This window comes from Astyanax mexicanus, chromosome 14, assembly GCF_023375975.1.
Source record: "Astyanax mexicanus isolate ESR-SI-001 chromosome 14, AstMex3_surface, whole genome shotgun sequence".
In the NCBI taxonomy this organism is placed as follows: Eukaryota; Metazoa; Chordata; class Actinopteri; order Characiformes; family Acestrorhamphidae; genus Astyanax; species Astyanax mexicanus.
Window position 1 is genome coordinate 7,704,071 of NC_064421.1, and position 14,171 is coordinate 7,718,241.

At 36.7% G+C, this 14,171-nt stretch overlaps 1 protein-coding gene across 3 annotated transcripts in view; it reads right to left on the bottom strand.

The window, feature by feature from the left end:
- foxn3 (forkhead box N3) overlaps positions 1-14,171 on the bottom strand; it is a 198,776-nt gene that overhangs the window by 91,796 nt on the left and 92,809 nt on the right. For all 3 annotated transcript variants that reach the window (XM_007248464.4, XM_022673236.2, XM_049463866.1), the window contains exon 3: positions 1,505-1,641. In XM_007248464.4, the coding sequence (XP_007248526.1) occupies positions 1,505-1,641 (137 nt within the window). The remainder of the gene's footprint in view (positions 1-1,504; positions 1,642-14,171) is intronic.

Here is a 14,171-nt window from a genome sequence, read left to right on the forward strand (position 1 = left end):
ACACTTAGCTATTGGTCAAATATAGTAAAGGGTACTTTATTTTGGTCAAAACATGCAAAGTACACTGGTCACTAAGTGTATGCAAATAGAGCAAATAGCACTGATCTATTGGTTAAACTTCCTTAAGAACACTTTTCTTATAGTAACACATTGTAAATGACACTTTTCTATTATGTAAATAGAGTAAAGAGTACTTTCCTATTAGTTAAACTTCTAAAAAAACAGTTTTCTCTTGTTATACATTGTAAAGGACACTTTTCTATTGGTCAAATAAAGTAAAGAGCACTTTTCCACTGGTTAAACTTTCTTAAGAACACTTTTTTCTTAGTTATCCACTGTAAATTACAATGTTTTTAGTCAAATACTGTAAAGAGCACGTTTATATTGGTTAAACCTTCTAAAGAACACTTTTATCTTAGTTACACATTGTAAATTACATTTTTCTATTGGTCAAGTAGAGTGTAGAGCACTTTTCCATTGGACAAATAGAGTTGAAGCCGTGTTCTATTGGTTAAACGTTCTAAAGGACAATAGACTTTTAGTTATAGATTGCAAATGACACTTTTCTATTGGTCAAATTGAGTAAAGAGCACTTTTCCACTGGTCGAATAAAGTAAAGAGCACTTTTTCATTGGTAAAGACCACTTTTCCATTGGTTAACTTTCTAAAGGACAATTGCCTCTTAGTTATAGATTGCAAATGACACTTTTCAATTGGTAAAATAGAGTAAAAAGCACTTTTCCGTTGGTCAAATTGTTCAAATAGAATAAAAGTAGTTTTCTATTGGTTAAACTTTCTTATAGTTTTCTTCACTTTTCTTATAGTTACACATTGTGAATGACACTTTTCTATTGGTCAAATAGAGTAAAGAGCAGTTTACTATGCATTTAACTTTAGGACTATAGCTGTGTACAGCTCACTGAGAGCGAAATTAGACTTTAAGAGACTTTAGAGTTTAAAAGTTGGTGTGTGAATGGAAGCCGCACTACTTTCTCCCTTACAAGCCTAACAACACCTCATTCCTCCTCCTCCACGCTCGGCCCGGCCCCCCTCCCTCCCTTCCTCCAGCTCTGTAACTAGAGCTGTCTGATTTGATTCAGCCTCTTTAGAAACACCTATCTCCATTTCCTCTCTCCAGCCACCCAACTGCCTGCCCATTTGTTCCATAGCCTTTGTTAAGGATGATATGCCAGTTTAGGTTTTACAGTAAAGCAATTATTCTGTCTTGCACAGTCGAGTGGCTGGGAGCGTGCGGACCTGTTAGCTGGATCTAAATGAAATGAATCGGCGAGGCGGCAGCGGCAGCAGCAGCGGCAGCACCTCAGACAGCCCAGCGCCGGGCGGCTCTCTGACAGCTCCGCTCAGCCTTTCTCTGCCTGCAGACATGAGCGCTAACACGCCCTGTTAGCACACACGTGAGATAGAGAGAGAGAGAGAGAGAGAGAGAGAGAGAGAGAGGTGGAGAGGTATGAGGATCGATATCGTCAGCCAGGCACTTGCTTACCTTTGATATGCCTGAGGAGAGGTGGGAGGCGTGGTGAACACTTGGGAGTAGGGATGATAAGGCGTTTTCTTCAGCGCCTGGATGAGATTGTGTCTGTATTCTGGGTCTATGCACCACAGGGAGCCCTTACCGATACTCTGCAGAGAGAAAGACAGAAAAGTACAAACAGCGCCAGTCAGGCCAGACTCTTTAATACCACAGCAACACAGCAACATCTCCACCACAGGCTTAAACCTAAAAAAGAGAAGTGAGCGCAGATGTGGTCAAGCTTTCTGGATTCTTTTTTTTTTTTTTTTTTTATCAAATCAAATACAAGCAGCCTCCTTAATCCAATACCTATAATTACTCCACACTCAGCAACATAGAAGCATTTTTCAGTAAGACTCAGAGTAAAAGACAGAGTGGATGTAGATCTGGTGGAAAAATCCATCCATCACTTTCTCTTTAAAGAGTGAAATCCTTAAAAAGTTGAACTTTGTTGTTTTATTCTATAAACTACAGACAACACTTCTCTCAAACTCCAAATAAAAATACTGACATTTAGAGCATTTATATGGAGAAAATGAGAAATGGCTGAAATAACAAAAAAAAAAAAAGATGCAGAGCTTTCAGACCTCAAATAATGCAAAGAAAACAAGTTCATATTCATAAAGTTTAAGAGTTCAGAAATCAATATTTGGTGGAATAACCCTGTTTTTTTAAATCACAGTTTTCATGCGTCTTGGCATCATGTTTTCCTCCACCAGTCTTACGCACTGCTTTTGGATAACTTTATGCCTTTACTCTTGGTGCAAAAATTCAAGCAGTTTATCTTGGTTTGATGGCTTGTGATCATCCATCCTCGTTTTAATTATATTCCAATTTTTCAATTTGGTAAAATCAAAGAAACTCATCATTTTTAAGTGGCTTTATTTATTTTTTTCAGAGCTGTATATGCTTAAGTTAAGCCAGGAAAAACTGCTAATGGTGTGAGATCTATTATATTATATTTATCTATCTATTTTGTATATTCTATTTCTTTTATTGTATTCTTTTTTTATCTATATATCTATTAATAACAGCTCTTTGGGTGTAAAACTGGATCGTGAGATCACAATTTCGTTCCACCTCATGTACCACATGTGATGCGAATGACAATAAAATCTCCTTGAATCCTTGAATAATTTTTCTTATAAGATTTCTTACAAAAAAATCAATCACAAAGGCTCAAAATGAGTGAATTAAGACATAAATCAAGCAAAAATTCCTTATTTTGTGGCTTAAATGTTTTTACATATAGAATTAGAATAACTTGACTGGTGACTTTTTGTGCTTAATCTAAGTTAAAAAAAATACACAGTATTTTAAATAAAGATTTTCCATTTAAAGGAAAATATAGTCTATGATTAGGCCTAATCCCTGTCCAGGAACTGACCCATAGTCATCTATATACGCTGTTATATACTCTGTATAATGCATTTATATGTAATTCAAGAAAGTATATAGTTAAGAAATTTGGTGGCCAAGTTTTTTTTTTTTTTTAGATCCAGTAACAGTCACTTCTATCCACTCGATATCCCATAACCCTGCTTACTTCAAGCTCAGCAACACAGAATAAGCACTCCGGGTGGCATTCAGGGTGATTTGTTGGAGTTTGAGGGCCATTAGAGGGCAACCAGTCAAACAAGTGAATCTGAGACAGTAAAGCTGATTTATGAAGCTCATTTTTCTTATAGAGCGTAATCAACACCATGCATTCAAATTTACTCCTCTTCAACAGTCTGAACCAATGCATTTACAGCCCTCGCTGCATCATCAGCTATCATAAGCACGTTAGTGGGGCACAATTATGTGTAATTTGAAGAGCACGCGATTCATACGCAGCTTATATTCCTCAATATTTTACTTCCTCAGTGGAGAAACTAGTTGAAAATGAAAGTCTGCGTAAACTTATGAACTTCTGCCGCAGCTGGCTGTGAAACATTCTAAAAGCGTCAAGCCTGCAGCCCGGAAGAGCCCAAAAAATATATTTTTTTACTGAGTGGAGCTCAAAAATATGCAGCCTGGAGCTTTAATAAACTCCAGTGTCTGAAGCTTTCCATGTGAGTATCCCTCCATATGATTTTGTCCTCTGGTGTCAAAGACAGCAGCCACTTTTACTGTCACTCAAAACGTCACACAGCGTCTATCACCAGGGCCCGGGTGGCAGCGTACAGTATCTGAGGCATGAGAAATAAGCTAACAATCGTGACAAAGTGCAATTTCTCTATTACCCCCAAATGCTAGGCCAATTTCTGCTGGACACTTAATATAAGCAAATCAAATAAGAGGCATGTTAATGCTAGGTGTAAACAGTGTCTTTAGGTGTCATTTGAGACCAACTGCACTGTGCCTCTGCTAAATAAATTGGTAAAAAAAATTTGTATAAATCTTATATTCATAAAATATTATGAATTCAATAATAATGAATTATATGGCATACATAAAAGTTTTGACAACAATTATTGTCATAGACATGTATGAAAATTCATACTGTATGTACTAACAGTGACATACATTATACACTATAAAATATAAAGTCTGTGAGTTCATAACTTTATAAATAGAGGCTTCATAATGCCCGATAATATCTTTTCAAAAGAATAATTGGTAACAGCTTTAAAGTTTCTCTGATTTTGCTTTATATATAATAAACATTATATATAAAACGTTGTTGTTTTATTCTCTATGAACTACGAACAACATTCCTCCCAAACTTCAATTAAAAATATTGTCATTTAGAGCATTTATTTGCAGAAAATGAGAAATGGCCGAAATAAAAAAAAGATGTAGATCTTTCAGACCTTAAATAATGCAAAGAAAACAAGTTCATATTCATAAAGTTTTAATCACAGTTTTATGCATCTTGGTATCATGTTCTCATCCACCAGTCTTACACACTGCTTTTGGATAACTTCATGCCTTTACTCCTGGTGCAAAAATTCATGCAGTTCAGTTTGGTTTGGTGGCTTGATGGCTTGTGATCATCCATCTTTCTCTTGATTATATTCCAGAGGTTTTCAATTTGGTAAAATCAAAGAAACTCATCATTTTTAAATGGTTTCTTATTTTTTTCCAGAGCTGTATATAGCATACATAATACCTCATTAACTTGCATAATAGATTGTTACAGCAACATATATAACTGATCATAAAGTACAAGTATTTTCATAAAGACAGGGTGAGAAATGTCTTATATTAGTCTGTACAATGTTCCTTTCAACTGATAGAATAAGGCACTGTACTATGTTTTTAGTCATTAGTACTTGTTATTATGCAAGATTACAACAGAATTACGTATGCTATATAATGCTATACAAATGTATTCATAATGAAGTATGAATACATGGTTCATAGGAACTGTTACCAAACATCCTACAAACATAAGACATAAAGTATGAAGAGATTTAGTTGTACTTTATATTGTGTTATGTATGTCACTATAAGTAGGCTACTTATAAGTTATTTTACAAGCTTATGACGGTAATTTTAAGGCATTATGTATACTATATGTATATGTATGTATAATGCATTATAAATGCAGGAACCTTGGCTTGAAAAGGTTGTTCACTAAGGCCATCTAGTTTGACCATCTAAGATGGTTTGTGCCGCTGTGCCCCCAGCTGTCAACCATACATGCGGTAAAAAACAAAAACTGCAGTTTTTAGTTCATTCCTCTGTTCTTGGTATATAACTGCCACATTTTAAGATGGCCACCTCGGATAGTGATACATAGATAGAACTTTAAAATTATATAAAGAAGCAATAACCTGTAATAATTATTTGTAGCACCTCATTGCAGACCCTAGTTTGAGAACCATTGCTTTAGGGAACTTTATGTAAAATGGATCTGTTTGATGGGACCTGTATAATAAACGTATCATAAACCATAGCATGTAAATGCTCTTTATTTCTAATTGAGGCTCAAATCATGGATAATAGATATGTAGTCTATGGCTCACTTTACACCTGGTCACTTTGTCCCAGTCAACACGCTCATGTGGGGCTCATACCTGAGAGGAATATGGGCTTGTTGGGTTTCTTACATAATACTTTACAAAAGTGGTCATAGACTTCATACTGTATGTACTAATAGTGACAGACTGTATTAATAGAGGCTTCATAATGGCCAACAATATCTGTTCACACAATGTGTAACACTTTTTATGAATCCTTATAATTCAGCTCTGGAAAAAAATGTAAAGACCACTTCAGTTTCTGAACCAGTTTCTCTGATTTTGCTATTTATAGGTTTATGTTTGAGTAATACAACCTGTTATTAATAGCACCACATTGCAGACCCTAGTTTGAGAACCATTGCTTTAGGGAACTTTATGTAAAATGGATCTTCTATGGCATGTGTATTGTTTGAGTGACCTGTATAATAAACGTATAATAAACCATAGCATGTAAAGGCTCTTTATTTCTAATTAAGGCAAAATAATTAAAAGTATAAATAACAGGTATGTAATCTATGGCCCACTTCACACCTGGTCACTTTGTCCCAGTCAACATGCTCATATGGGGCTCATACCTGAGAGAAAATGGGCTTGGTGTTTTTTTTAGTTGGGCATCACCACTGCCAGGGTGGTACTGTACAAAGCTCTATATCTCCATTACTCTGAAGTTCTAGGTTAATGATTTGCACTAGCGATGAGATAAGGCAGATTTTACTCAGTTTATCGTCGAGCGCCGACGGAGGAAATTATTTCCCCAGCTCCGACCTCGCCGCGACCTCCTGACTGCCTCCAATTGATGGTGAAAAATGAAATGGAAAAAAGCAATAAACTTTCTCACCATGAAAAAATAAATAAACACGATGTGTGAAGTAGGCTGTGTGCAGATGTCCATGCATATTGCTTACTGCCCACTGTGTGTGTGTGTGTGTATGTGTGCGTATGTGTGCTTACTAGTGTGTGTATGTGTGTCTAATATAAACTGTACACTCAACGTAAATAAAAAATTGTTGCACCTAGAAAGAAACAACTGACAGGAATGAAACTTGGTGGGTAGTTGTGCCAGACTGTCATAAATTTACATTTACATTATTTAGCATTTAGCTAATTAGGTATTTAGCATATGCTCTTATCCAGAGCGACTTACAACAAAAGTGCTTTATTGTTTTCTTCAAAATATCCATAGCTAGTTTGTAGAGACTAGAATTAAGAGATTCACCAAGGAGAATTCTTTTTTAAGCTTAGTTTAAGAACTCTTAAACTCTTAAAGATGAGTCTTCAGTCAGTGTTTGAAGATTGGGAGTGACTCTGCTGTTCTCATGCCCATTGGATGAAGTTGGTTCCACCACCTTGTTCCTCCAGAACAGAGAAGAGTCGGGATGTGTGTTTTCTGTGGGTTATTTTGGGAAATGGTGGTCTGAGACGAGACGTACTGGAAGCTCTAAGAGCTCTTGGTACAGATCAGGCTTTGACCATCAGTGCCATCAGGTAGGAAGGAGCTGGTCTGTTTTTGGCTTTGTAGGACAGAGTCAGGGTTTTGAATTTGATGCAGTCATGAAGTGCCTCAGAATGACAGTGACGAGTTACATTTTTGCCTTAATAAAGAACTCTAGCAAGTGTGGAAACACCATGGTCAGCTCCAAAATCAATGGTTTATTCTCATTACATTACATTACATTACATTTGGCAGACGCTTTTATCTTACAATAATGATGTATATTTAGCGATAGGACATAGAGGACATAGAAGTTCACGGTAAAACACATTTTTAGGCAGGGTCTAAAGGAAGCAAAAGGTAAATAGTGGAATAGAGGAGGAAAGGAGGTTAGAAGTAATTAGTTTGTTAGAGGTGTTAGGAGAGTATGTGTTCTTTGAAGAGCTTCTTCAAAGCTTCTTCTTCTTTTGAAGAGGTCTTCAGGAGTTTATTAAAGATAGCGAGAGATTCTCCTGATCTGGTAGTGGAAGGTAGTTAGTTAGAGGTGTTAGGAGAGTAAGTGCTCTTTGAAGAGCTCTGTCTTCAGGAGTTTATTAAAGATAGTGAGAGATTCTCCTGATCTGGTAGTGGAAGGTAGTTAGTTAGAGGTGTTAGGAGAGTAAGTGCTCTTTGAAGAGCTCTGTCTTCAGGAGTTTATTAAAGATAGTGAGAGATTCTCCTGATCTGGTAGTAGAAGGTAGTTAGTTCCACCATTGGGGAACTCTGTATGAGAACAGTCTTGATTTCTTTGTGCAAATGTTTGGTAAACCTGTAACATGGACCTGTAGGAGTGCGTCCATGTAGGAAGAAGCCTACTCTGTCATCACATTGTTGGCAAATTCAAAGAGCTTTGAATTTTATAGCAGCAGTAATTTAATATGGTATCCAGTTGAGCTCAATGAGCAGTAGGGTAACCTTTTTTGCCCATTTTGACTGGTTAAAGACCAGACGTGCTGCTGCGTTCTGGACCAGTTAAAGTGGTTTTAAAACGCAGGTCCTAAACCTTCAGACTGTCGTCATGTGCCACCTACTCTAGTGTGCTATTCTAATAGGACAATGCTCAACCTCACTTCCCTTGAAGACACAGATACTATTTCATGGCCATGGCTGCATCGCCTCCCCCATCCCTGACTCTCCAGACTTCCTTCTACTGATGGTGAAAAATGAAATGGAAAAAAGCAATACACTTTCTCACCATAAAAAAATAATAAAATAAATAGCATGTGTGAAGCAGGCCGTGTGCAGATATCCATGCGTATGCATGCTTTCCAGACCTGTTCATCAGACTCAGCGTTTTCTAAAAGGAGAAGTGAGAGGATGCACTTGAGGGATGTATTAATTTTGCAGATAGATCTGACGTGAAGCGAGGAAACAGCGACGTGCCACTCTAATTAAGACCGCTGGAGAATACGCTGGAGAAATGTAATACATTTTATTGATTAGGGGATTCACCGATAGGAGAATTGTAGGCTCATGCTGATAATTGATGTGTCGAGTCTGTCTGTATTCGCTGGGTGCTATAACAATATTAGTGTATTCCAATCACTGGCTTTCTAAATGAGAGTATCATGTCCCATCACTTTTGCCATATACATAGGAAGCTAAAGAACGCTTTCTTCCAGTCCCTTATCTGTTCACACGAACAGTTATAACCAGATGCTGGTAATCACGATCATTACCACCCACTGCTTTGTCCAAACAGCCACACTGACCACGCTACCACTGGGGTTCCACAAGGCTCTGTGCTTAGTTCTCTTCTTTTCTCACTCTACACTCTATGCTCTCTGGATGAAATAATATTTTCAAATGGGTTCTTATACCACTGTTATGCTGATAACACTCAACTGATCCTTTCTTTTCCTCCTGCATCTCAGCATGTCTCACTGATGTCTCATTGTGGATGAGTTCTTATCATCTAAAACTCAACCCCAGCAAGACTGGCCTTTAGTTCATCCCAAGAACTACAGGTCTTCACCACAATCTCTCCATCTCTCTCGAGAACTCACTGGTCACTCCATTGCCAGAAGCAGGAAGCCATGGCATAGTAATGGACGACCAGTTATCATTCTCAAGCCATGTTGCTAATCTGACTTAGTCATACAGTTTCTCTTTTAGGAAGGCAATCAGGTTCTCCTGCAGTCTCTTGTCATCTCAAGACTAATGCAACTCTCTACTGGCTGATCTTTCACTGTGAGCCACCAAAACCCTGCAGCTAGTTTAGAAAAAGCAGCAGCACAACTCTTCAGGCTTCAATCTTCCAAAGTTCAGTCATGTGAAACCCTGACTCTGGCCTACAAAGCCAAAAATGGACCAGCTGCTTTCTCCCTGATGGCACAGATGGTCAAAGCCTGATCTTTACCAAGAGCTCTTAGAGCTTCCAGTATGGCTCGGCTCGAACCTCCATCCTTCAAAATAACCCACAGAAAACACACATCCTGACTCTTCTCTGTTCTGGAGGACCAAGGTGGTGGAACCAACTTCATCCAATGGGCATGAGAACAGCAGAGTCACTCGCCATCTTCAAACACTGACTGAAGACTCATCTTCCCAAAGAGTTCTTCCTAAACTAATTTTTGTAACACTTCCTATGAACCCTGTATTCACAATGCATTATGAGTGCATTCATAATGCACTATATGACATGCATAATACCTTATAATGACTGTAATAAGTCTGTATAATAGCTCATAAGTACTTACAGCAACATTCATTGCACATATGAACTACAAGTGTAAGGGTTTATAAAGAAAGGGCTTATAAATGTTCATAAGAACATTGTACAATGTAGTGTTGTAATGCACTATAACACAGATTTGGTATATTTTGGTATAATGCAATTTGATATGCAGCTATGACTTCTTAAATTAAGCTTTTATAAAAGTACACATTATAAAGCCTTATATACAGACATTAATGACTTTAAGTGGAGTGAGTATGTCTCTTAAACATGAAGTAAATGTGTCAGTTAAACACACTTTATTTAAAGCCAGTAAAGAGCACTCATAATGCTCTATAAGACATTACAATAAGGCATAATAAAATTTACTTCACTTAAAGTCAGTAATTCCTGTATATAAGGCTTTACGTTCTTTTAAAAAGCTTAATTTGAGAAACCATAGCTGCATATTATAATGCATCCAAAAAAAAAAAAACACAACTACATTGTACAATGTTCTAATGAACAGATATAAGCCCTTTCTTTATAAACTCTTATACTTTATAATGTGTTATGAATGTCACTGTAAGTACTTTTGAGTTATTATACAGGCTTATTACAGTCAATTATAAGGTATTATGCATTCATAATGCACAATGAATACAGGGTTCATAGGAAGTGTTATCCTAATATTTTTTAAATAAAATCTTATATGGTTCTAAACATTATCAAGCTTTCTCTACAAACTAGCTATGGATATTTTGAAGTAAACAATGAAGCACTGTTGTTGTAAGTCTCTCTGGATAAGGGCATCTGATAAATACTTTAAATGCAATGTAAATGTAGTAATTAAGCATCAGGCCTCACTTAAACTCCAATGCTTTGCACCCATTGCTGACACAGATGTGTAACTGCACAAACACACAGCTCGTCCAATCCCTGTAGACCCTGTAATGCCAATGCAAGTTATCCTGCTCCTGTAAAGTTGTCTATTTTAAAGATACAGAGCCTTCGTGTAGCATAAATGATATATTAATATTAATACACAAATATATTATACACTATACACTAATACTACATCTTTCCAGGACAGACGGGCCTTTTTAGCAAAGAATCTCATTTCCTCCAGACGCAGTAACAGCCTGTATTTTTAGATCAAACTGACACTGCCTGCAAAATTAAGCTGTCAACTTTCCATCAGCATGTTTTAATCCATAACTGGGTTTAAAGCAAGGGTACGCAGCACCGTGAAATTCAGTCCTGAAACATAACGTACAGACTAACTGCTGCGTGCAGACATTCTGATGAGTCAGCAACAGGAGGAAGGGGACGTAGATCTGATTTGAGTTTCTTAGGGCCCTGTTTTAGTGATCTGTAGTCAAGCTGTAAACCACAGACTGTGTGAAATGCTCAAAAGCCATGTAGTAATTCTATTAATTAATCATGGTTGTGTTTTTTGGGTGTAACATGCAATAAACCAATCAGCGTGTCACTTGAAATTGCCTTTAAGAACCAGGTGAGCTCTGACTTTGGCAGATTGCTATTTCTAGGGTGCAGCTACCTGGATGTGTCCAACTCTTCTTGGCAGAGGAAACTAAGCTGCTCATTCAGGCACTATGGCCACCTGTGTAGATATATATATATATACTTATATACTATATATATAGTTCTGTTGCTGTTTAAACAACACAGACAGAAGGCATGAAAATAGCCTCAAGCCAAATATTTAGGTAAATTATTAAGTTTCTTATGAAAATGATGGTCTTTTTTTTTCAATTATTCATTATTATTTATTATTATTTATATTTTTTATTGCATTAAAAAAGAGACTATTTTAATATGTGTTTAATGATGTATATTAATATGAGCCATACTGACTGATTACAAGTCATACTGATGGGCTAGTACCACTTATAATACTTCATATTATTATTACAATAACTTTTGAATGTTCATTTTGATTTTGAGTTTTTTATTGCCTTTTTAAAAAAAGTATATTTTAATATGTGTTTAATGATGTATATTAACATGAGCCACACCGACTGATTATAAGTCATACTGATGGGCTAGTACCGCTTATAATGCTTCATATTAATATTACAATAATTTTGAATGTTAATTTTTTCATAGTTTTTTTATTGCATTTAAAAAATACTATTTTAATATGTATTTAATGATGTATATTAATATGAGCCATACTGACTGATTACAAGTCATATTGATGGGCTAGTACCACTTATAATGCTTCATATTAATATTACAATAACTTTTGAATGTTCATTTTTATTTTAATTTTTTTATTGCATTTTTCTTTTAAATAGACTATTTTAATATGAGCTTAATGACGTACATTAATATGAGCTATACTGACCGATTACAAGTCATACTGATGGGCTAGTACCAGTTATAATGCTTCATATTAACATTGCAACAAAGCTGCACTGAAATATAGATTTTTTTTTATATGTGCACAGTAATAAACATTCTGCATTCATATATTTTGTCTCCTTTCTGGGACTAATTAAGTGTAATTATCAGTTTATAACACTGTGAATAATAATGCCGGTGTTCTGTCGAGTTATGCTACCCATCGATACGTGCTTCCTGAAGGCTTACACTAATTTTTTTTTTTTTTTTTTAAATCACAAAAGCAGTTTTTAATAACCTCTCATTGTCATTACTTTACCATGATACAGTAGTTTATGCTATCCAAATATACTGGTATATACTATACTATATATATATAAATATACTATATAAATCTACTGGTACTTCTGCAGGGAACAGGCTCTTATATGGTGCTTCTTTAGTCAATATACACTAAAGTAGCACGGTTTGACCAGGTAACACAACTCGACAGAACACCGGCTCCTTTCTCTTAGTTTTAAACTGTAAAGCAGCGCTGCACTACACTGAGGGAATGTAATGTATTTTCCACATGGGTTTCAGGGCATGTGACTCACAGTAAACAGCAGAAAATAGAGCTGAAGTGTAAAAGCCGGGCACTCATGTTTGCTGCACACATGTTCTGATAAGAGGTGTCTGGTTCAGACGCAGTTCAGTCGGAATGCCGGGATAACGGATATTACAGGTCTTCATCTTCCACTTTAAAATAGATCCACACTTACAGCACTCTGTTACTTCTGAAAGCTCTCCTCACTCAGGGTGGGGGATACGTCACCTCTACACTCTGAGCAGAAAGGGTTCAGTATAGTACTGAAAGTGAGGTCTTTGAGTCGCAGCAATAGTAGAAACATGCTTTGTGATGCTATTTATAACCATGTTTTTCTACTAAGAAATGTTCACATGATAGTTTTCGTATGTATAAATAAGTCTATAAGACTATTTGTTAGTGCACTTAGACTCTGGTAGGGAGGCAGAATTTGGCATAACACCTGGAAAGGCAACTACTGTATATTACTGACAATATGCCAACATTATGCACACAACCGTCTACTAACAAATCAGTGTTAAGTTCAGAGAGATGCAAAAATATTAAGCTTGGTTCGCATCTATGTGCAGCTGTGAAACTGTCCTTAGGATACGTTTGCACAGCAGGTATAGTGGATAAAATCAGGTTTTTTCACCAAATCTGATGTTATTTTAGGCTATACACTAGGGCAGCATATATTGCTTAAGAATAGACATTGTGATATGCGCATGCGCAATAGTCCCATTGCAGGATGTGCGATGTCACTTAAGGCAATTAAATCAAACACGTCATGTTGCAATGTTTTGACACAAGAAGTAGATACACAGCGCTGTCTCTGTGTCTGTTTGAGTGACAAACTGCTGCTGCCTGAGAAGTGCAAGGAGGAGGGGGAGCGTTGGGGTGGGAGGGTTGGTTAGGAGTAAACACGAGGTAACTGCATGGCCTCCATCCCCATGGTTGGGCACCTGCTTGTAAACATGGGCATGTGTGGAAAGCTGTGCACCTCAGTACAGCACAGTTTTGCAGTGCAGATATTTCCAGTTACAGCTGAATTCACACTTTTAATCAAAGAAAAAAACGTTCTTATTTACCTTTTAAAAAGCCACTTCAAGTTGGCTTGGAAAAGTTGCTGTTGTATGTAAAGTGGTGGCTAAGATGTTGCTAAGCAGTGGCTGAGGTATTCCTAGTGGTTGCTAAGGTGTTAATAAGTGGTTGCTAGGCAGTAGTTATCATATCTAAAGTGTTTGTTAAGGTACTGCAAAACAGTGGCTAAGGTATTCCTGGTAGTTGCTAAGGTGTTGATAAGTGGTTGCTAGGCAGGTGCTTTCATATCTAAAGTGGTTGTTAAGGTATTGCTAGGCAGTGGCTGAGGTATTCCTGGTGGTTGCTAAAGTGCTGACATGTGGTTGCTAGGCAGTTGCTATCATATCTAAAGTCGTTGTTAAGGTTTTGCTAAACAGTCGCTGAGGTATTTCAGGTGGTTCCTAAGATGTTGATAAATAATACATTTATTTATTTATTTATTATGTTTTACCCTCTATTATATTAATTGCTAAATTACCCTCTACTCATTTAGTCCTTCTCTTCTTAGCCATGTTCATTTGCTTTAGTTGTTTTTTCCATTTTTTTCT